The sequence below is a fragment of the Topomyia yanbarensis genome, chromosome 3 (genome assembly GCF_030247195.1).
Source record: "Topomyia yanbarensis strain Yona2022 chromosome 3, ASM3024719v1, whole genome shotgun sequence".
NCBI lineage: Eukaryota > Metazoa > Arthropoda > Insecta > Diptera > Culicidae > Topomyia > Topomyia yanbarensis.
Genome location: NC_080672.1, coordinates 414625704 through 414649272, shown reverse-complemented (window position 1 = coordinate 414649272; position 23569 = coordinate 414625704). Strand labels below are relative to the sequence as shown.

General features: G+C 38.6%; 1 protein-coding gene across 20 annotated transcripts in view; it reads right to left on the bottom strand.

Annotated features, from left to right (window-relative positions):
- The window catches only part of LOC131691248 (sorbin and SH3 domain-containing protein 1), a 410190-nt gene that overhangs the window by 138340 nt on the left and 248281 nt on the right, over positions 1-23569 (bottom strand). For all 20 annotated transcript variants that reach the window (XM_058977505.1, XM_058977506.1, XM_058977502.1 and 17 more), the window contains one exon: positions 11347-11859. In XM_058977505.1, the coding sequence (XP_058833488.1) occupies positions 11347-11859 (513 nt within the window). The remainder of the gene's footprint in view (positions 1-11346; positions 11860-23569) is intronic.

Here is a 23569-nt window from a genome sequence, read left to right as displayed (position 1 = left end):
TCAAACGAGTAGTCACGACACTCAGGTTATGTCCTAGACATTACCCACCCATCTTTTTTTTGGTTTAGAAGTGAAAACAGTATAAATTTTACGATTGGAGAAGATTTGGACTAAAAGAATTGTTCGAATCAAATGAAGTAGGTCTTAAAGCCGCTATTTGTTCATAGATGGCTTTAGTGAGCGTAAGCTACCATGGATACGCCATACTTCTTTTTTCACAACTTCCTTTGTCAACATTAATCAGTCCACATCGTCGGTAGTTTTATACGACAACGTACATTTCTCCTTCGGTAATCAGGTCTAGTTTTTGCTAGAGCAAGGAATGTTCTGGTTTTCTTCTTCAATTTGAGAAATCGGCTTCCAAATCGCATAATTTATCGGAAACAACTTGCAGAGATTGTTTTCGTCAGTTCAAAGTCAGAGCGTGAAAATCGAGCCAAAAAGGTTTAGAAGCATAAATGGCAGAACGGGGACGACACGAATGCACCAGAATGTTTGTCGAGTAACTTGGTGTTTACATTTTGTCCCATAGAGAAGTTCAAAGAATTGGCAAATTGGTACCATATGGAGCGACAGAACACACGTGTGCAATCTTGCTCGTCAGATTAAAAACCGGTCACTCAGGTTAATATTTTCGTATTTGAACGGAACGAATGCGATGTAGCATTTTAACTATTTTTTTAGAATCATTTGGTGGAGAATCGTGTAAGCCTTCTACCGAGAAGGTCCAGTTTTTGTTCCGCTGATTAGCCTTTTTTTCGCAGGTTGCCTGTGCCCCATGATAATATCAGTTACACCGACTCAAAGGAGATAGAATCAAACATTTTCCAAAATGATCAACCGGATGGCCAAGCCAAGATCGAGAAATCCAACATCATTGGGTATGAAGAATATCCACTTATTTCGACTGGTCCTACCTAAACTAAAGCATCATTGCGATATCGCTAGATTAACTGATAGTAACTGCAGTAAACAAGAACGATTTTCTGTAAGCTTTTTACGTAGGAGTATCGTGTCTACGTATCTGCAAAGGCAGTTGAAATCGACGGAGTAATCACTCCAATGGGACTGACATGTGAAGATCTGCAGAAGCATGGGGTTTGAACTTTCAAAGATCCGGTGGCTTAGTCAGTGAAAATTTTGGATTGCAAGCTTTATACTCAGAAAAAAGGCTCGATTTCGCGACAGTTAGGTAATCTCTGTATTCCCACGGTAGCGACCATCTGCCTATCGTAGTTTCACACTAAACATTGATTGGAAGAGTTGCGAGTCTACTATAACCGAAGTACAAATTTCTGGTTGGCTTGATTCTCGGCACCGCGGTTCGCAGACGCAGACGAAACCAGTACCAGGCACGTAGTGGAACAAAGAGTGCTCAGTGGTGTAATGGAAAAAGACTTCCGAATACAAAGACTATTTGAACGTCGAATTACCAAAACACAAATGAAAAGCTTGATGAATGCTCAAAATCGCGGTTACTGGCGCCGAGTCGTCGACGGATTTACGAGAGAAGCATTGAGGAGTACTCTTTGGGGTACAGCCAGACGAAAGCGTAATCGAACCAGTACTAACGCGGAATATTTGCATCGCTGGATATTCGACTCCGGACTCTGCTCTGGCACAGATGTACTACTGCGTAGCGTTTCCTCCCGATAAAGCGAACGAAACACCGTTTTCTATGGCGTCGACGCCATTTGCTCTCTTGTCATGAAACAATAACGTCCCGGGACTAAACAAACTTGTTTAAGAATCTGCCTCATTTTGTAAAAGGTGCATGTAAAATTTATTTAACAAGTTCGTTAAGGGTAACATTGCCCCTCATGATTGGAGGTAAGCCCATGTTATCGTCATTCTAAAACTCGGAAACCCATCCTCCGACTACAACTCGTATCGGCCGATAACAATGCTGTCTTCGGAAGATACTCGGCTCTGAAAAAGAGAGTGAAGCGCTTATGTCGACGAAACAAGCGAGTATGGGCGGACTCTCTCCCTAACAAAGGAGGGAAAACCGCAGCAATCGTGGATAGATCAGGACGCCTAAGCGGGGCAAAAAGATACATGTGACGATGTTTGTGAAAGATACGACTGGTCAGCTACTGACCGACTGTCTTGGTATGAGACAAGGATGTATTCTATCACCGCTGCTGTTTCTCATCATAAACGCCGAGATTTCGATAGATGCGAATGTCCGCGAACAAAACTATGGGTTGCCATGGCAGCCTATAACCATGGGGCACCTAAACGTCTTGGAATTGGATGATGACGTATCACTCTTAGGGCAATGAAGCTCTGATATGCAGAGTAAGCTCAATCACAAAATATTCCTTCATAAAATCACCTTCGACTGCACCAGGAGAGGCATAAAGGGGACGTTCTAGTCATCAAATCAAATGACGGCGTAACGAACGCTGCCATACTCAAAAGGGTGAGAGAGAGAGTCCCAAGCTGAAGGAGCTGGGGGAGAACGTAGTAAGAACCAGGCGAACTCACAAATGTGAGATGCTATTCGAGCTGAAGACGGATCAATTGATCAAGAGCTCGACTTATCGGGAACTCGAAGCGGTGCAGGGAGAAGCGGACGTAAGAGCTTTAGTTCAGGAAGCAGTTTATTTATGTTCCGAAAAGTTACTTTCAGAACCAAGTACTGGTCTATGAAACGAACATAAGGCAGAGGTTGATTAGGGTCACGGCAAGAGTATCCTAGTCCCAATTCTCTGGAATTTAATGAACCACGGAGTTGTAACACTGGAACTGCTCAGGGAAACTGAGATCGTCGGCTTTGGTGTTTGGTGGTTACCCAATTTTTCTCCTTAGAGTGAAATACAGCATAAATCCACCACGTAGTGATCAGCGTCGGCGGACACTCAATTCCATCGATGCATGCGCCGAAGCACATAGGTGTGATGCTCGACGATCGGTTAACTTACACCAGCCATGTTGACTATGTATGTGAGAAGGCTGCGAGGACAACTAACGCATTGCCAAGGATACCGAACATTGGAGGAGCAAGGTGCAACACGAGGCGTCTCCTGGCGGGCTTCTCATCCTCAATACTGAGGTATAGCGTACCGGTCGGGGCTGTTGCGCTGAACTCAAAGCGAAACCGGACGAAGTTGACAAGTTCATTTCGCCTAATGGCTGTTCGTGTTGCGAGCGTGTACAGAACGATATCGTTGGAGGGTGTATGCGTCGTTGCCGCGAAGATTCCCATCCGAATCACTCTGGCTGAGAACGTGGAATGCTACCAACAGAGGAATGCACAAAATGCAAGGAGACTGGTAAGAGCGGACTCGTTGGATAAGTGGCAGCAGGAGTGGGATAACGCGGAGAAAGGACAGTGGACCTACTGACGCATTCCAAATGTGTTAGGTGCATAGGTTTTGGTCGGGCATGGATGCTTCCGGAAGTACCTGCATCGGTTTGGACATTCTTAGTCACACCTATGCCTGGAATGTTTGAACGTTCAAGAAATACCGAAACAAAGTGGTCGTTGAATGCCCTAGGTTCGATGAAGTTCGAAGAGGTATGCCCTGTGTGACAACCGACAATATCTTCGAAGAGATGTGCCACGATGAGCACATCTGGGATGCGGTCAACAGAATGGTGACGAGGATACTCTTCGAGCTGCAGAGGAAGTGGTGAAGGGATCAACAAAGAAGCGCCGCCGACTATACGGCCGCCGTGAAACAACAAATCGGGGTTGGAAAAAAACCCGCCGCCCGGGAACTCTCCGCCACAGTAGAATAGATCCACCGCCTGGAACCAGTGGAGTAGTGACGCAGCTCTGGGTTGGAGGCTTCGTGGCGCCAGCGAATAGGACGCCGGATTGACTTCGAGACTCTATCTGGTAGCTCGTGAGATCTGTCGCTGGGGGTTAGATCGAGTAGACCGCGTCGAGCAGCCAGAAGCGGGTCGTAGGGGCGCCAATGAACCAGAAGGTACGCTCCACCCGGAATCACTGGACAGAGTCCGTTGAGTAGGCTAGGTCCACCGCCGCAGACTAGATCGAGTAGATCGTGACGAAGCGGGGAGTCAAATGGCTCACGAAAACGAGCATCAGGATCGGGATAAGCCCACCACCGAGGAATTTACAATCACAATAGGGTGGATTCTAATTGGCTGGGAGCTAATTGGCTCACGAAACAGACATCGCTGGGGAGAAATTCTTCCGTCGGGGAACTCTCAGCCGGAGGAGGATGCGTTCATCGACGGGTACTATTCGAGTAGATCGTGATAAGGCTGGAGGCTGAATGACTTACGGAAACAGGAGTTAAATGGCTCTGGAAATCATCAGCTAAAAGGCTTACTGAGACGTAAGTTAAATGGAGACGGAAGGTACGAGTCGAGCCATTTCATGGTTCCAGTGAGGTTCCGAAACAGCTGCGGAAAACTCGTGTCAGCTGTCTGTTTGTTTGTGACTTTTGGCGAGCTAATGCAATGGGTTTTTTGTTACCGATTTAGACAAACAAGCACTCGTTGGAAAGGTTCTACATCAGCCACGTTTCGGCAATAATGATTTTATGCTTGGCTAAATATTTTTCAAGCTAAATCTATTTAGGAAAAGGTACTTTTTATCGACGTTTTTAAAATCTGGAGGTACGATAGGTCACTTTATTTAAGGAGTATGAATACTGCAGATATTTTACAAATTAATAACACAAATAATAAATGGTATTTATTGACGTAATTCAGGTAAGAAAATGAGAAAGTGGTAAATGATGTGAAAAATCATGAGCCCGCATAGGAAAATGTTGAAAAAGCGTGTATTTTTCAGCAGTTGCGTCTGGTTTTGTACTTGCGAATGACTTCTTCGGTGTCCTCGTCGTCGCCAGAGTGTGGAATAGAAGTTGTGCATTCCAGCTCACGTGGTTGCTTAGTTGCGGGACGACCATTTCTTCTCTTTTTAGATCAATTTTGGTTCTTTTTCCATCTGCTTTTGCCGATTTGCTGCCTCATCTTTTTCTTTTTTCTAAGCGACAAATCTTTTCTAGCCTAGGTGGTAGTTTTTTTGAGCTGTAGCTGTTTGCTCAGCTAGTAAAGACTTCAGCATCACTCAATCAGTGAGAAGTGAAGTTTTACCTCGCTTTCGGCCTCGATTAGATGGTTTGCGCAGTGAAGCTTTGGGCAATGGCTGAAAGTCTTCAATTGAAATTAATTGCTTCACACTTTACATTAATAGTAGTGACCTATATTGCCCATAAATGGCGGACCTATCGTATCCTCAAGCGTATGTTTCATGTTGATGGCCGTATTTTTTATAACCAAAAAATAACGAAAAAACCAACACAATCGTGTTCTGCATTAATTTTTACGTAAGACAAAACTCCCTTGACATTTTTTTTACATTAATTAAATGTACTGTACTGAGGACGAAAGACAATGGGATTTCGCAGAACAACACGTGAAATATTAAACGACGCCGTAACTGCTACAGCCGATCCAGGGTAACAGCCGAAATAACAGTCGTTCTCTACTGTGTATCTAATTCACGTAACATGAGCGACCTCTGATTCCTGACAAACCGTAACTCACCAATCACAGATGTTGGTAGTATACAAAAGAGAAAAGTTGTCTTTTTCAATAACTGTTGTGAGCTGTGTTCGGCCAGTAACGGTTTGTATGAAATTTACTTCCAAAAGGAATTTTGACAGTTGGCTTTTACGCCGTAATTATGTTGGCCGAGAAATGGAAGCTAATTATCCAGATATCTCATATATCTTGAAAGTGGTGGTATACTTTACTCAAGTAATAGTATATGAATTCATTAGATTATTTGTTTCATTTTAGATCTCTATCGAATCCTGTTTCCTGAACTGAAATTGTTTGCATTTCAGTGAGAAATTTGCATCAATGAACGGTCAAATTTATTCGGAATATGAGGAAGATCACCGAGACACCACGAACGGTAGATATTCATGATCATTGTGATGCGTCTTTGAGAATTTTACTTAATACATTTGTCATAGATGTTTTGGGGACACTTGCAGTAATTCGCTCGAAGAATCCAAGTCAAGGAGCGAAACGTTTGCGAGAGTTAAATAAAAAATCAGAATCAATCCTCTTCAGGGTATGATTGAATGGTACCAGGCAAAATAGATGGTACTAGAGCAATGGGTCTTAAAACAGCCGAACCGGTGACCACACCGTCGATCTCAACTTTGTGAGCAGGTATGTAGACTCGGTAGTCTTTTATAAGAAACTTGTCGCTAGCAGCGTCATTTGCTTGCTTTACACAAAATATTACAAATTTGAGCTTATCTAGGCGAACTTTCGAGATATCAGTCATCATCATGGTTGAATTTATATTGAGTTAGTTCTATCAATATTTTTAGAATATTAGTGAACCGAAAGAATCTGACAAAGTTTAATGTGTATGATTTTAAAAGGGAAATCGGAGTCTGGAATTTGCGTTTTAATTTCGTCTCATCAAAATCCGACACTAATTTAGTGACAGAACTTAGCTTGCGCCGGGTTGATGCTTGCTCCAAACGGAGACACTAATTGTGTTCCTGGGCACAGCCCCTAGACAAGCGTGATGTCCTGCAAGAAAACATTGTAGTTTTTGGAACTAACGTCAATCCGGTGCTAGTGTAGAGCTTGTAGTGTCGGATTCTGATGAGACGAAGTCGAAACGCAAATTCCATAACTAATTTAGTTATAGGTTTTGTGCCCTTAAGGGGAAGTAAGGGTTTCAGCGCAAAAAAACACTCTTTTTGCGATTTTTTTAGAAATTTGGATGAAGCGAATTAATCAAAACTATTGTACATTATAATGTATCATTTCAATAACATTTTGTAAATTTTCCATGCAAAAATATTGACAAGCGACTCGGTAGCGAAGCTTTTTGTAGAACATATCTGAAAAAAAAAACGATTTGCGATGTTAACTGCCATTTAAAAACTACTTAACTGATTTATTTCACACTTTGCATACACATTCTAAGTAAAGAATACCTAACCCCTAAGTTGAGTTTTCGAGATAATTTTTTAATTAATGCAGTATTTCCCATAACTACACATACATCGCGGCATATGCGTTGATAATGCTGCTGGCGTTGACAATTCCGTAACTTTCAACGATTTCATTTCACCAGTGGGCGTCAGAGCGCTGAAATATAGCTCTCCAATACAAAGTTATAAAACACGATAAGTGTGTCATTTCCATATCAACCCCAAAGAAAGCAAAAGTAAAGATTAAAGGAGCGAACAATTGAGACTTTGCTAAGAGCGCCAGAAGACCACGATACGGCCCTGATCATTTTTGGTTCTCCATGCATAGATGAACGTCTGTACAAGGAGCTAGAACTCCAAGATATGCTACTGTTCCTTATCCAGTGTGGTAAAGAGCTATAGGCTTTATCAGTAGGGTTCATTATTCCTTCGAGAGTGAAGAATTCAGGCTGTTAATTGTTTTGTGTTGTCGTTTTCTATTCCTTACCTTTTTTCTTTCACCTCTCTTTCCTTTCCCATCAGGAAAATGAGAGACGACATGGCTGTGAAATGTATAATTATGAATGTCTAGAAAAATCAAGCAAAATGCCTGACTTGGCCAAATGTCTTTTCGGTTGTACAAAACCTGGAAGATTTCAGATTCATCTAGAACGCTACACTGCCTACAAGACTGACAGAAATAAATTTATTTTTTACTATGCTATATTTCCCACTAAGGAGAAAAAATTGGGAAAACACCAACATTTCTCCCTTCGACGTTTCGACTCCGTCTCATCAGAAACCGACACTAACTTATTGTCGGAATAGATTTTTCTCCTAAGGGGGAAATATAGCATAGTGCTTTTGCATTGGCCTGTTAAGCCAAAACAAGACTCGGCTTCACTGTGTCTCATCGACATAAATATGAACTTCTGCTCGGACGGGACATCGCGTTTGACCAGTCGTTCGATTGAAACACAAAGTGTGTTTCCGTTATAGGGATTTAGCGTCAAAACATCGCACAGTAAGACGAGCCTGGACTTAAGTCCAGATATGAAGGTCACGCGATATGTTCATTAATATTTTTCTTGCGTTGGCTTATGTGCCGGAGACAATTTTGCAAGATTTTGGGCTATTTGGATGAAAAATGAATTTTCCCCGGCTTTAAGAAGGGTGTAACTCCAGTGTTTTTGTATAAATTGCTCATCGGAACTCTATCCGGTTATTTTCGTTTCTCGAAAAAACAGTTGGTCCTATGGCATAGGTTACTTCAGCAAAATTATTCGTTTGAGTAAATTACATCGTAAAATTACCACAAATGAGTTACTGGTTTGTTTATTCATTGTTTAATTAGCTGTATGTCATGATAATTAACAAAGCACGAACCTCTAAAGCCATAACAACTGCGACTCCCGCGAACGCCCGCTTTCGCACTATACTCATTCGAAAGCTTTTAATGTTCTCTTTCGCATGAGCCCATGGTAGTTTTGCGACAACTTGCGATAAGCAATCAAAATTAAAAAAAAAAAAACTGCAAATGGAGACGCGTGGTATTTATTAATATAAAATTTCAATAATTATTTTATAACTAGAATAAGGACATGAAGACATGCACAGCTTTCAAATAACATTGAGAGGATGATCCGCGAAGTTTATATAAGTCCACAAACGAGGGGAGCCGAGTGGAAAGAGTAATTACTTAGATGCTGATTGTATCCATTCCATGAAGCAGAAAATATCGGACGAATTATCATCAGAATCGGATGAAGATTAAAATAAATTATACTTAAATTTTTAAATTAGCGAATTAACATAAGAATTTTTAATCTACATAAAATCAAACTGTTTCTTTTTAAATTATCATTTGCTGAACCTTTTGTAGATGAATCGATTCAGTGTTCCAAAATAAATCAAATAAAATAAAATCCGTTTGAATAAATCACATGTGATGTGAAGGGATATGAAGCCACAATCATTTCATGGCTTTTCCAGTGGATGCGAGCAGACTTACGGCAGCCCCGAAATCCGTTATCATAAAACATTCATTATGCGTGAACCAAATTACTGATTGATGAAGTTATTTCTGCTTAACAATTTACGTCAAAAATGAATTCAACGTTCCAAAGCTATACATCTTCATCTTATTTGAATTGTTAAGACATAACAATCATTTTAAAGAACTGTTTAGAATATCAAACATATATGCGGCGTACCAAAATTAACAAAAAAAATAAGAAACCTAGCGGCAAAATATTAATTTTTTTAGCCTCCCTAATGAGTGTTTTTTTCTAATGTTTGAATATCAAAAAGGAATGCAGAACACAATCATTTCTACTAAAAATATTAAATGCTACCACAAAATAATTATTTTTCAGCCACCCTAATGAGAGGGGACCTTTTCAAACATGTTTTAATATTTAAAATGATTTCAGCGCACTATCATTACAATTAAACAATTTTATGAACGATTACATAAAAATAATTATTTTTGAGCCACCCTAATGAGTGAGAATTTCTTTTTTCTGACATGGTTTAACATCAAAAACGAATCTAGTGCACAAAAGTTACATTTAAAATAAGTTATGAACCGTTACGAAAAAAAAAATTTGAGCCACCCTAATAAACAGTAAATGTTTTTTTTAAATGTATTTTTATTTAAAAAACGAATTGAACGTTGGTTGGTTGGTATGTTTTATTAAAGAGGTTTTACACTGCACGTGCATTCGCCTCTTACGAATTGAACGTACCAAAATTACATAAAACAGTCTTAGTTGTACTGATACGACAATGTTTTGACTTTAGTCCACCTTTCGTTCTAAGCCGAGCTACTGTGCAGCGCTAATCTATTCCGACAATAAGTTAGTGTCGGTTTCTGATGAGACGAAGTCTAAACGCATCCATGACTTTGTTATTTTTTTAATTTATTGTATAAAGGAACATCGGCCTCGTTGGGCTACCGCATTTGGGTCTATATAAATTAATAAAAAAAATGTAACAAATAGTTTTTTTAATTTTGGTTAGAGGTTTTAACCTTAAGGTCATTCACCTCTTTTCGGGTTAGAGAAATCTCTTTTGGAAAAATCTCTAACCCTATGTGCGGGGTTGGGAATCGAACCCAGGTGAGCTGCGTACCACGAAATCGATTTACCAACTACGCTATGCCTGTCCCCAATGACACAAACTGTAACTAGTTTCTGAACGCTTATAATTCTACTATTTCACAATAAAGTTTCGAAATGTTTGCACACACGCTCAGAAATTATTCTACGAAAATAGATAAAACCGTATTTTCTTTATCAGATGGCGTTGAAAAATGTAATCGTAATCAAAATACTGCGCATTTCCTTACAGAAGGATGGCACAAACGGTATTCATTTAGGCGCCTTAGTCAAAGATAGCAAAGATTCATAGAGTCTTATATTTGAAGATAAAGTTACCATAACTTTTTAACGGAGACATTTTGGTTGTAGGTGTGTCCAAAAAAATTTTCTACCCTAAAATTTTTAAGTGACCCGAAGATTAACGTAAAATCTAAACTACTAAAGTTATCTTTGATTTTCTTATAAATTAAAAAAAAGTTCTAAAATGTTATAATAGTTCATTTATGTTTTATTTCGTCCCAATAAAAAGTCGATTGATATATTTTGCCAAAAGTTACAACCACCCCACCTGCTATTTTATTGAAAAGTATTATCTTTCAAGGTGCAAAAACTATCCTAAACATGATATAAAACTAAGTGACTTGGTTTGAATTAAAATTAAAAATCTCTGCTTACTTCGCATTCTGGAGCGGCGAGTTCTGTGTATTGGTCCTGACTCTACGCTTTAAAATGCAGAAACAATGTTAGATCCTGTTTTGATATTTTTCTCATAAAATATGGTTTGAAAACTTTCTATAAACAAGCTAACATCAACCATAGGTCATTTTGATAATAGTTTTCCTTAGTAGTGGTAAATCAACATTCCGTTCGATGGAGACGAAAGCATACAAACGATGGAAGCGCACGGTCGATTGTAACCACCTTCGTTATGTATCATCCGACAAGTTGAACTTGCTGATGCATACACACCGGATAAAATGTTTATTCATCATACTGTATTCGAGAAATGTAACGAGTTCCCCAAACTACCACCAACAAAAAGTGAAATTCACGCAACGAATGAAATTTCCCAGGTGCACGCGATTCATATCAAAACTACTCTATTGAACTAACACGCGCATATAAAAGTGGTGAAAGTGATAAAAGAACACTGCCGTGGGTAAGTGAAATTTATCCTTTGCAAACCATCCGTGAGTAAAAACACCCAAAATATAGTGCATCACACGCGGCATATTTTGCATCAGAGATAGAAAAACGTGCATTTGTGTTGATTTTTTTCCCCGAAAAAAACACACTCGAACCAGCTAGTGGCTTACCTTTGGTCTTGAGCAGCGTATTGATCGTGGGACTGTCCGTCGTTTGCCGCTGCTCCGGGGCAAATCGTACCGAGTGGATTGGTGTGCTGCCACCGTCTCTTGTCGTCGCCGTCGTCGTCGTTCCGATGGTGGGCAGTGAGTTGGAGTTCTGCAGATGCCGCCGCGGTTCCGCAAATGTGGTCGGTTCCGGCCGACCGGTCGGTGGATTGCTAGTGAATTGAACTGGTTTGTCGTAGCCGGGAGCGTTGGTCCAGGGTGCCGATATCTGGGGCGTTTCGGCTCGCGACGACGACGGGGTGGCCGATAGGTTCCGACGTTGCGGTGTGGGAGATTCGAACCCAATCGGACGGAACTCACGCCGTTCGCTGACGGGGGATGGTGGTGCACTGCGCGGTGTCCAGATGGGTTGCAGGGGTTCCGAGGAAGGTTTGCTGCTGCTGCTGTCTTTGCTTCGCTCGGCTAGTTCTGCTTTGGTGAGAATTTCCGTGGAGCGGTTGTGTGGTGACCAGACGCCTGTGGGGACAAATGGGCAAAAGGAGAAAAGAAAATTCAATTAATCCACGGTGTAAACAGAGCGGTCGGCTGACAGGCGACCGGTTGACCGAATTATTGATGACGCATTCGTGAGTGAGTGAGGGTTAGTCGGGATGAGTGAGTGGGGTTGGTTGTTGACATGGTAAACACATGTATTTTACCAGATGGGACACGCGGAAGGATAACGGCTTTGCAGCTATATTCGATGTCGGGGCGAGCCAGTGATCGACTTTCGAAGGGGTTCGGAAAAGCAAAACTACAAATTGACAACATTGTCACCGATGCGAATGGTGTGGTGATGCTGTTCACTGCAGCCCACGCATCACGTATTGCTAGTATAGAACGTGTTGGAGGCAATCTAGTGCCGAGCGAGCATGGCAAATATGGTAATTCGGATCAATAAGCAGCGATTCGGATGGATAATTTCGGTTAGGAGCGAGATGTGTTGGCCTGTCGTTGTGAGTGCGAATATTTCGAACACGATGGCGTTGGCTGGCTACGTGAAACAGTGCTGACTAGTTCGTGTGTTTAACGAATTCCTCACACATGGTAGCACTACCTTGTCAGTGATCCGTAACTTAACTATTAAGTTCGGCGCGCTAGTGCTGCAGCAAATATTTTGAGTTATGGAGTTCGGTCGAAAACCGATATCGACGCAATTTGATTACGTTTTACATTCGAGCGATTCATTTCAGGTGATGTTTTTCAAATAAGTACTATTCCACATTTGGTGAATCAAAAGCCAACTATATTTCAATGTAAGAATGTAAAATTTAGGAGATCAACTTGTAGGGACTGCAATATTAATTTAGATTTTATGTTAATCCTTTATGAGGCATTGCCACTTTTTCTTTTCAAATGGATAATAGAGCAAAGGTGGCAAGGTCATATGAAGGGTGAAACTTCAAACACACATTTATGGATGATTCCCGTATTACCACTTCCATCATATGAAGCACGTTGCTAGCTAATTAGCATAAAAACTATTTTAAAAAGCCGCTACATTATTTCTCAACGCGTACAATCAGCATCATTACACTAGCAATGAATAACTTTTTTCATCATCTAAGATCTCGAGAAATATTTTAGGAGACTATTAGGAAAAGACCGGTTAGCCACTCGAAAGATGTGCCATTTTAAATAAAATTATGAAGAAAATGTCTCAGTATGTCCAGAAAAAATTAATATTTTATTTAATGGGTACAAATAATGAATAGAAAATAAGTGAACATTGAAAAATTACTTTTTGAAGTCTGCATTTGTTTGATGAAGTAAATAAAAAGATAAATATTATTCATTGACGAATAAGTGATCAAACGATTTTATTTATTTTATTGGTTATTGTTTGTATTGTCATCGACGAACAAGTGCTAAGTAGAGAATGAGGTTCGATTGCGCGAGATAATTCAGCGTATCTGTCCGTAACACCACCGAAGACGCAAATGACACAGTTGATGGATACACGATCGTGACCCCCCAACCAAAACCATATAATCGTGTAAACTTATACAACATCAACAGCGAGGACAGTATTTATAAATATTATGACCCAAGAGAAAGCAGACCAAATGATCCCAAGAAGCAGTCGGCGTTGCAGTTAAACGCTCTCCACCAAGAATAAAGAACAACACACGTAAAAAAATTACCTGTCGGTGCATTACTGATGCGATTTCTAATCCCACAAAGTCTGGTCCAATTTCAGACCAAATTAATCAAGTCTAGTTACCTCAGTTTATTCTCAGGTGTCGTTCGAAACACACGGCCAACCTCACGGCGTCGAGCATACAGACAAAGAAACATCGGTCGAAGTCGACAACAAAGAATCTTTTGCTTCTACGTACAGTACATATTGTGACTTCAAGTAACGCTTAGTACGTCCAGTGAGAGGAAGGGGGTAATCCCTCTCCGTACACTCTTAGATGCGTCCCTATTTAAATCCAGAAACTCTATTACAGTCGAGAAAAAATCCAAAATGGTGCATTTCTGTGTGGTTCAATTCTTAAACCCGTAACGCCGGAACCGGAATTCAGATAGCAACCAATGGAAAGGTCGTACCTTTCATTTGAAACTAAGTTTGGGCTAATCATCTCTAAGAAATGAGTGACATTTTTGACACATAATCACGCACATACACACATACACACACATACATACTTTTTCCGATCTCTACGAACTGATTCGAATGGGAAATGACACTCGGTCCGCCAGGATTGACGATTTTAATTTTTTTTTGAGAAAGGCACAAATCGTTAAATTACTTCTCGATACATTCACTACGCGACATCCATATAAGTTTGTATAGCTGTATCTGGTACACTTTTTCCAATTTGTATCTGCTTCATCAGCAAATCTGTTGAAATTTACACTTTTCCATTGGTCTTTCTGACTTATCACTTTATCAAAGAAGTCGAACAAGTCTCATACCATTCCACCATACTTGCGGATTAATGACTATTTTGATAGTCCTGCTCTTGATTTTTATTGGTTTGTTGTTGTAGCACGAGGCTCAACAGTAACAAATCTACACTAGTCTGTGCATTATAACCGGAAATTGTGTAAATCTCTTTATAAAAATCAGTGCAGTACATTGAAAATCTGTGTGACCTGGCGTTTCCTTGCTGTTCTCGATCAAATGCTTTTATCTGTTTGTCTCGCGGATCGCTATTAAGTATTAATCATCATCGGCGTTTACTTCTTTGATGATGGTGCTGGTTGTTGAATTGGAGGCCCTAGCTGCAATCGTTGTTGCTTCACTGGTGGTACTAGCAGTTGATTTTAAGATGAAAAAACGCATCAGCTATTGGTTCGCTGTTTGATTATGTTGCAGTATGTCAAAGGCTGCTTGTTGCTGATGATTGAGGTAGATTTTATTTTCTTAGTGGCTTCGGCGCAGGGCGTTCCGCAATGTGCCATCTGATTACTGAACTGGCACGCAGGGATTTGATCAGGGTAGGTAAACAGCGTTATTTGCTTACAGGTTAGGTTTAGCCAATTGCGTCTCATCCACACGAACGCGGTATGGAATGCCAGCGAAAAAGTTTCTTCAAGTACTACTCCTAACGGATATCACCTCACCGTATTTCGACATGAAATTTTTTCATATGGTCCAATTTGATGCTAGGTCGTGTTGACGTATTTTCTTTTTAACGTCTTCCATATATACTAGGGCATTGTAAAAACATTTTTTTTTGAATTCTCGAAGGCCCCCCTCTCATATTGTGACAAATGTCAAAGTAAGGTCAGATACCAAATTTCACATCATTTGGACAATTTTAGACCCCCGCCCACTTCGCTTGAATTTTTTTGAAATTGATACTATGGGTAAATATGGAGGAAAAATACATTAAATGCTATAACTTTTGAAGTAGCAATCAGAAAAATACAATTTATACCTCTTTTGGAAGGAAATAATCTTAGTATTTGAATGGAGATATTTCTATTTCTAGGAAAATACGGGAAAGTGGGGTACTGGGTTATTTTGGCCCCAAAATCCCCTATTTTTAATGATTTTTCTGCTCCGTGATGCAAATCATACATATTTTGTAGTTTTTCTAATATGAAAAAATCTCAAAAATCGATCGGAGCCTTTTTGATCTTTATCCGTATACGAGAAGTTGGGGTTATATGGCCTTTTGTCATTAAAATTAAATTTTATCATTTTCTCATGCATATATATATATATATATATATATATATATATATATATATATATATATATATATATATATATATATATATATATATATATATATATATATATATATATATATATATATATATATATATATATATATATATATATATATATATATAATTATATTGTAATTTTCTGATTGCTACTTCAAAAGTTATAGCATTTAATATATTTTTCCTCCACATTTTCCCATAGCACCAATTTCAAAAATTTCAAGCGAAGTGGGCGGGGGTCTAGAATTGTCCAAATGATGTGAAATTTGGCATCTGAGCTTACTTTGACATTTGTCACAATATGAGAGGAGGGGCCTTTGAGAATTCAAAAAAAAATTTTTTGCAATGCCCTAGTGAGAACGGTACTGCTCCCATGTGATTTAGATCCATTTTCGTTTTAGTGACTCCATCACGTGAACTGTTGGTATAATAAAGTTCCTCGAAATTAAGTTTTCCTATGGTCCAGTACCAAATTTATTTTCTTTTGCAGACAGGGGAAACGATACTATACTGGCGTGACGTGGATTGCTTGTTTTACTGATGGCTTTAGATCGGATCGATTAAGAATAATGAATTACAAGATGAGAAGGTAGACTGACAAGAAAATAAAAATTTCGCGAGTGAAATTTTTTCTAATGGAAATCAGCCGAATATTGGGCCCATGTTAAACCAAATCAGACCGACACCGGACCAGCAACGGAACAATGTCGCATCAATGTCGAACTAATGTTGGACGGCATGTGTGAGCAACAGCACTATCGAGTGGACGTAAATAAATTTATCGCTTTTTTCTATATATACTTGGTTATAACTTGAACTTTTTTACATCGTTTGCCTTAAGAGATAACGCAACTATGCGCATCTTACAAGAATTATTTTTTGGAAGGTTTTTTTTCCTGACGTATAGTGCTTATTGTGGCTGTCGAATTTGTGTCTTTTCATGTTCTTATACAAATGCATTCAAATGCATGAATAACATATATTTTTAAAGCAATTTTAGACATGGAATGGCCGAATACTGAAATAAATATTTAAAGTCTGTTTTTTACGGTGATGATTACACAATTCATGAACCGTCAACTTTGAAGTTTCAATATCTTTAGGGGCTTGGGTTTTCAGCAAAGTTGTTGAGAACAAAATTAGAAACAATTTTGTTGAAGACATTAGTGCTCCATGTATTCAGGGTCTCGAGATATGTTAGGTTAATGCGAAAAAAACCCTTCAAAACCAGTTGGTCTAACATCGATGTTTGTGATAACTTTTACATTTGTTTTACATTCTGGAAGGTTGTTTAGAATAATAAAATATATATTTTTGACCACGGTATGGGTCCCTAAAATTAACTATTAAAAAGTTATTTTGGGGAAAATTGGATTTAATGAAATTTCTTAAATATTGTTTCATATATCGGTATGCTGTATACATAGAGCTCACAAGTCTTCAACAAAGTTGTTTCTAATATAATTCTCAACAACATGGCTGAAGACATGAAGTCTATGAATAGAGTTTTTGAAGAGTACCTAGGGAGATTCGTCACCAAAATGTTTTTTTTCTTCAAAATGTACCATAAACTTCTTAGAAGATACTGAACCTCCAAATTTGAAAATTTCGGAATTATGTTTTTGAAAATTTATTTCACTATTTTTGATTTTAAAAGTGCATAGCTTGGGAATGCGACCTTGTGTAAAACAATCTAATTGCACCTATCAACTCAGTACTGAAATATACACCAAAAGTAGTCACTTACATCCCTTTTTATTTTGTTTATATTTGGTGGTGATGGCTAGTTTCTATAGTAAATAATACACACTCAGGGCCTCGGGGCACTATTCAACGAAGGGGCCCCCTATAGTTGAACAGAAGTAAACAAATGAAGAGTAACATTCGATGAATATTTTTAAGCGTCACATCATAGAGATGAAATCAGCATATCGTATTTTACTTTACGCGTTCTAAAATAGGATATTTTGCAATGGAAATTCAAAAGATAAATAATCAATTGAAGGCTAGAAATATGCGTTGTGTTTCTCCCAACACCTTCAGTATAATTGAATGCGCGGCTAGCAGTATACTGACAGAATTATCAATCGTAATTTGAGCTCCTTAGTCACATTGCGTTGTTTGAGGATGAAGATCTTCTTGACCAAGAAAGAGGAATAATGGAGTAGGGTAGATTTACCGCAAATGCGTCATACGAACTCCCTTGTCCATGCCAGCAAAGGATTCTTCGTAATCCATGATGCGTTTAAGAATATTCTCGTAAACAATGTGCTCGTCTAGGTGTAACTGGGTAAATATTACAACATCTTTTGTAACCGTATTTAATTAGCAAGCGACTGGAGGGTGAAGTATATTAAGAGCCATAGCATCCAAGTAAGAGCAAGGAGTCGAAGGAATAAAGTTTAGAAAAGCGTAGAATAGGGCCATTTGAGCAAACTTAGAGTTTCCTGGCGACTTAACCTTTTGTCTTCTACTGCAGGAGTCAGGGTATTCTGGCATTTGAAATGCGAATCACCTGCGAGTCTGCGGCATGTCCTGACGAGCAGAAAGTAACTTTGTACTTTATGCTGTTGGAACCGACTTCGGTTCCGTTCCGCCGTTTCAGTCCATTGCTAATGCCGTTACAACAGTAAAAAATGACTTAAAGTCGTTAATACAAAAACCCGTTTTAATCCATCTGGTGGTGCAATTGTGCCTTTCTCATTTATCCGAACTACGATTCCATGGCTGGGTATGTTTAATATAATAGTGGAAATGTCTATTACATATTCAGTGCGATTTACACATATGTACAATGAATCGACAACTTCGAACTTGTGTTGCTATGTGTTGACGCTGAAACACTTGAAATCAGCGGCGGATCCAGGAGGAGGGTTCGGGAGTTTGGACCTCACCAAAAAATTTCACCTTGTTAAGAAATTTTAAATTAGTTTCTCAACTCAAAATTATTTCAAACCAAATTTTTCACTGGTTTTTCAGACCCACTAGGAAAATTTATTCTGGAGGAACTTGAAAATTTTATTCGGGTAGGGAGGTACATGATGAACGAAAGAGCGGTTTAGGAAAAGGTGGTGAGTGATGTGGGGAAGAGGGGGTATGTATTCCCCTAATTACGCCCCTGTTAAAATACGGAAAATCTATACAAGTCAATAAAAAAATCCGAGCCGGGCCGGGATTAAGTTGACGATGTTCAGAGTGATTGCATAACCTTTCTATAGGAGAAAGGCAAAAATGTGAATTTGCTGTGTGTCCGCACTCTTCAACCCGCAACTCCGGAACTCGGAATTTAATGAAATTCAATAGCAGCCTATTGGAACGTTGTAGCTTTCATTTTAGTTGGAAAAAATCGGTTCAGCCATTCCTGAGCAACCGATGTGCTTATTGCACGTACACACATACGCACGCACGCATAGACATTTGCCGAACTCGACGAACTGAGTCGAATGCACAGGGGTCCAGAATGCAAATTTAGCAGGAATTTTGAGATTTTACTAAAACTAAACAACTTAGCCTTATTAAGTCTTTGGAGAAGTTTTCGTAGTTTATGTGCCCCCTCTTTTTGTTAAAACAACAGTTAGGGTGGTTCTAATTTTACCAAGATCAAAAAATTATCTCTTTAATCATTCTAGCTAGAGCCAAACGATCTTCAGCGAAGTTGTAGAACGACAAATTTTGGAAAAGTTTGCTGAAGACATGTAAGCTTTATCTGTCATACTTTTTATTTTACAACAAATTTAAAGTCGAAGCTTAGGGTGTTTCTTCGAAATACAGTTTTATTCCAATAACTTTTGCTGTATTCATTTAAAACTGAGGTAGTCTTCAGACAACTTTAAGATTGTTTCAAGGCGAATAATTTGTTTCATGGCATCATATATCTAGCTACTTCTATTGAAAAATTATGAGCACTTTTTCGCCAAAAATGGGGTTGTTTGGAATAACAATATCACTCTTTTGGGGCAAATAAAAGATAATTCTTTTTGAATTATAAATAAGGTCATGATTAGAGTTATAATTGATCAAAAAATGGCGAATACGATATTTTTTAAATTTCATAAAATTGATTTAAAAAAATCTATTTTTGAAATATTCAGTGCTTATATCTTCTGAACAATAAAAGCTAGAGTTTTGATGTATTAAAAGCAAATGTTCATCTTCAAAAACTTTGAAAAACATCTGAAGGATAGGTTGGAAAAAATGAAAACTGAAAAAGTTATATTAAAAATTTGGTTTTTCATGAATTGACTCTTTGTAATATGTTTAAATTACTTTCACGGTGAACAATATAAAAAATGTAGTCTCGTTTGCATGATAAAATATTGCACTTTAAAATACTTTTCTATTATTTTAAATAGTGGGTATGGTGATTCTAAATTTTTAAAATCAGAAAATTAACTTTTTTTTTTTATTCATTTCGTTTATTTGATAGGCACAAATGCGTTAGCTTGGCGGTGCCAAATTCTTTTGTTTTTATATTTTGTATATTTTAAAACTAGGAGGTTACAATGTTGAAATATTTTTTTAAAAAAGAAAAATTTTACAGCTATCTTAAGACTAGAAATAAGATTCTATATACAAGAGAGGGGGCGAAAGATTTTTTTTATGAAAAAATTTTAAAACAAGGATTTCAATAGTAATGATTTTTAGGAAATATTTACAGTTATCTTAAAACTAAAAATATAGTTTGGTACACAAAAGGGGGAACAAATATTTATGAGAAAATTCGCAGGTGTTTTAAGACTAGGGATACAATTCTATTTACAAGATGGGGGACAATAGTTTTAACAAAGAGGTAAAATTACAACTATCTTAAAACTAGGAATACAGAATACAAATTTGAACTTTTTTAGCGGAGACTTATGCTTGGTCAAGATATTCAGAGGGGGGCTGTAGAAGCAGTTGTATCAAGGACAGGGGAGAGAAAGCGTAGATGGTGACCGGGAGAGAAGAGCAAAACTTGCAACTTTCGCTCAAACGGGAGATCAGCGAAAGATTACCGCCTCAGTCTAGTAGGTCGGATTGGCGGATGGTATTCTTCGGACCCGCGGGGAATCCTTCGAAAATTAACTTTTTAATGGTTCGAGATAGAGTTTCGCTGTCTTCCAGAAAATTGAATAAAATGAAATTTAAAAAAAATTGTCAAAGACACTGAAACTCTACGTCGTGTACTTTTCATTTTACAAGAAATTTACCAAAAAAAATTGGGGTGTTTCTTAAAAAATGGTTTTCTTTGTAGAACTTTTGCAGTTTGCATTTTTCATTAAGATCACCTTTAGAAATACTTTCAGATATTTCGAAGGAGAAAAATTTGTCTTAATCTATTGAACCTCTAGCTTCGCTCGTTAGAAAGATATATATATATATATACTTTTTACTAAAAATAAACTATTTTTTGAGTAAATATTGCAAGATATAAAAAAAATATCGTGTTTGCCATTTTTTGGTGATCTATGCTACAAAGCATGCTATTTCATATGAATGCAACAGTATTTAATATTCAGTGCCCGAATCGAAGATAATTCTATTTGAAAAAGTTATACTTTTATATAAAAGTTCTTAGGGATCATCCACAAATGACGTAGCATTATATCGGGGAGGGGGGAGTTTTGTATTTTGTGATGATGTGTGACGACAGGGGGGTAGGGGGTCATGTCATGCTACGTAGCTTTTTTAAAAGGGAATAACTAACATTGTTTTTTATATTTTTAAAAAAATTGCGCGGACAAGGGGGGGGAGAAGCTACGTCAAGCTACGTAATTATCAGGGGGTATTTAGAGGTTTTAGAGGCTACGATGGTGGAGGAGGGGTGTGTTAAAAATCACTCAAAAAATGCTACGCCATTTATGGATCGTCCCTTATAACTTTAAAACTAAAAAAGTTAAGTAGTTGGTGTTTTAAAGCAAATTATGCGTCCTAAAATAATCTTCAAGTTGTCCAAAGGGTACTTTAGCGTAAAATAAAAACTTCGAAAGTTATATAAATAAAACCGCTTTTTTAAGAAACACCCTAAAGCTTACATTTGAATTTTTCGTGCAATGGAAAATATAAAAGCTAGAGCTTGCATGTCTTCAGCAAATTTGTCTAAAATCTGTTGCTCTACAACTTCACCGAAGACAGTAAAGCTCTATCTCAAACCATTAAAAAATTCTATTTTAAATATTGCTAAATTTAGAACCACCCTAGCATCGGTTTAAACAAAAAGAATGGCCTTGCAAAGTACAACAACCTTACCAAACATGTTCTAAGGCTAAGTAATTTAATTTTAGCAAAAAGTTAAAATTCCTGCTAAATTCGGTTTGTTTGGTCTGGTAAGAAATCTGCAGTTGCGACAAACGAATTCAGATTTATGGCACAATCAGGATTCCAAGAGTGCTTTCAAAAACGTCGACTACCTCTTTTAGACAAGATGATGATTCTTCGGCGTTTTGGCCTGATTTGACATCGTGCCAATCGTAATGACACATATTATGAACTAAAATTTTTTCCAACATGCTGTCCAGCTAAACCGAATCATTATTTCGCCGAACAATAAAGTTTCTGGGAATCGACTAATGACCTACCATGTCATGTTAGGCCCCAGGCAAAACTGATTCAGACAGCACTTCATTAAATGTGTAATAACTTCTCTCGAGGAAGGTGGATTGATTAGCAGTCTTCGACAAAGTTGTAGACAGCAACATTATGTTTCAGTGCAATTTTGTGCGCTTTCTCCATGAACATTGTCGAAAAATCCCATACAAACTTCGAACTCGTTGGTCCGGTGTCTAGACTTGTCCGATTTGGCTCAAATTTGGAGCAAAGACACCTGGTGGCAATAGGAATCAACTTAGAGCTGGGCCGATTGAGCTTTCAAAAATTCGTATTTTTTTATTAGTCTAGTGTCCGTCTTAGGTACAGTTCCCCTACAATCTACTCGCTTTTTGAGCTAGGTTGTTTAACGTACAGCATTTCAATTCTGCTCAGTAACACATTCAGCTGGAATTTTAATAAAAACTCTTGTCCATCTACTGCTGCGATTCATTTTACCGTGCACACAGCTTTTCCATTAATAACAATTGAATATTTATAGCAACACCCGACCGCCGGAAAATGATGTAATTTCTACTGTACAAGGCCTTTCTTCCATCCGGTCCGGTTCCCCTAGCAATCCATTCTGCGTAAAAATACTCCCTGTCGCGCGTGCCCGCCGAACCCAGACCCGTGATGTATCGAATCGAACTAAACAAAATGATTACAGCTGGCCTGCGGTTTGCTACTATGGCAGAATTATTTATTGACGACGGTACGTCCGAAGGAACCGGTCCGTTCGGGAGGGTCAGGCAGGAGCCAAGAATGCCAATTTGCGCGATTATTGGCAGCTGAAGGGCATCAAATGAACAAAAACAAAAGTTATGTGTTGTTTCGGGATCGATCTGGAATAGTCGCACTTCCGAACATCTGGCGAACCGAGAGGAAGTTTCATCTTTGAGTAGGTGCTCGGTAGGAATGTGGTATAGCAATAACATTTGGAATTTGCGTGTGTTGGGAAGCGAATTTCGGAGAAATTTGTTCACTGGCTTAGCACGATGTATGATTTATAGGCAGCCGAGCTGTTGCCGATTGTTTACGCCAGGATGATTAGAGACCTGTTATATCATAGTTCGATGACGGGTGAGTAAGTCGATTAGGTGCGAGTTAGTTGATTACAGCTTGATGTTAGTATGATTCAATACTAGGAACTACCATAAAAAAACCGAATAAACTCAAAATAGAAGTTCCACAAATAATACAAGTTCACAACGATCTTTCATAGCATGCCTGTTTTTTACTACGTTCCTTCGTATCTACCTCCCCATCATCACCATCAACAGCCAAATCCGAACCAAGCTGGTAGGAAGTAGCTAGATAAAAGGGTGCCGTTAAGCCAAACCCCAAGTATCACGCTCATATAATTTAATCAAAAATTTATTACCAAAGTCGATGGGGGTACGGGTGCAAGCCGAAGCAGGTCAAATCTCTCGACAGT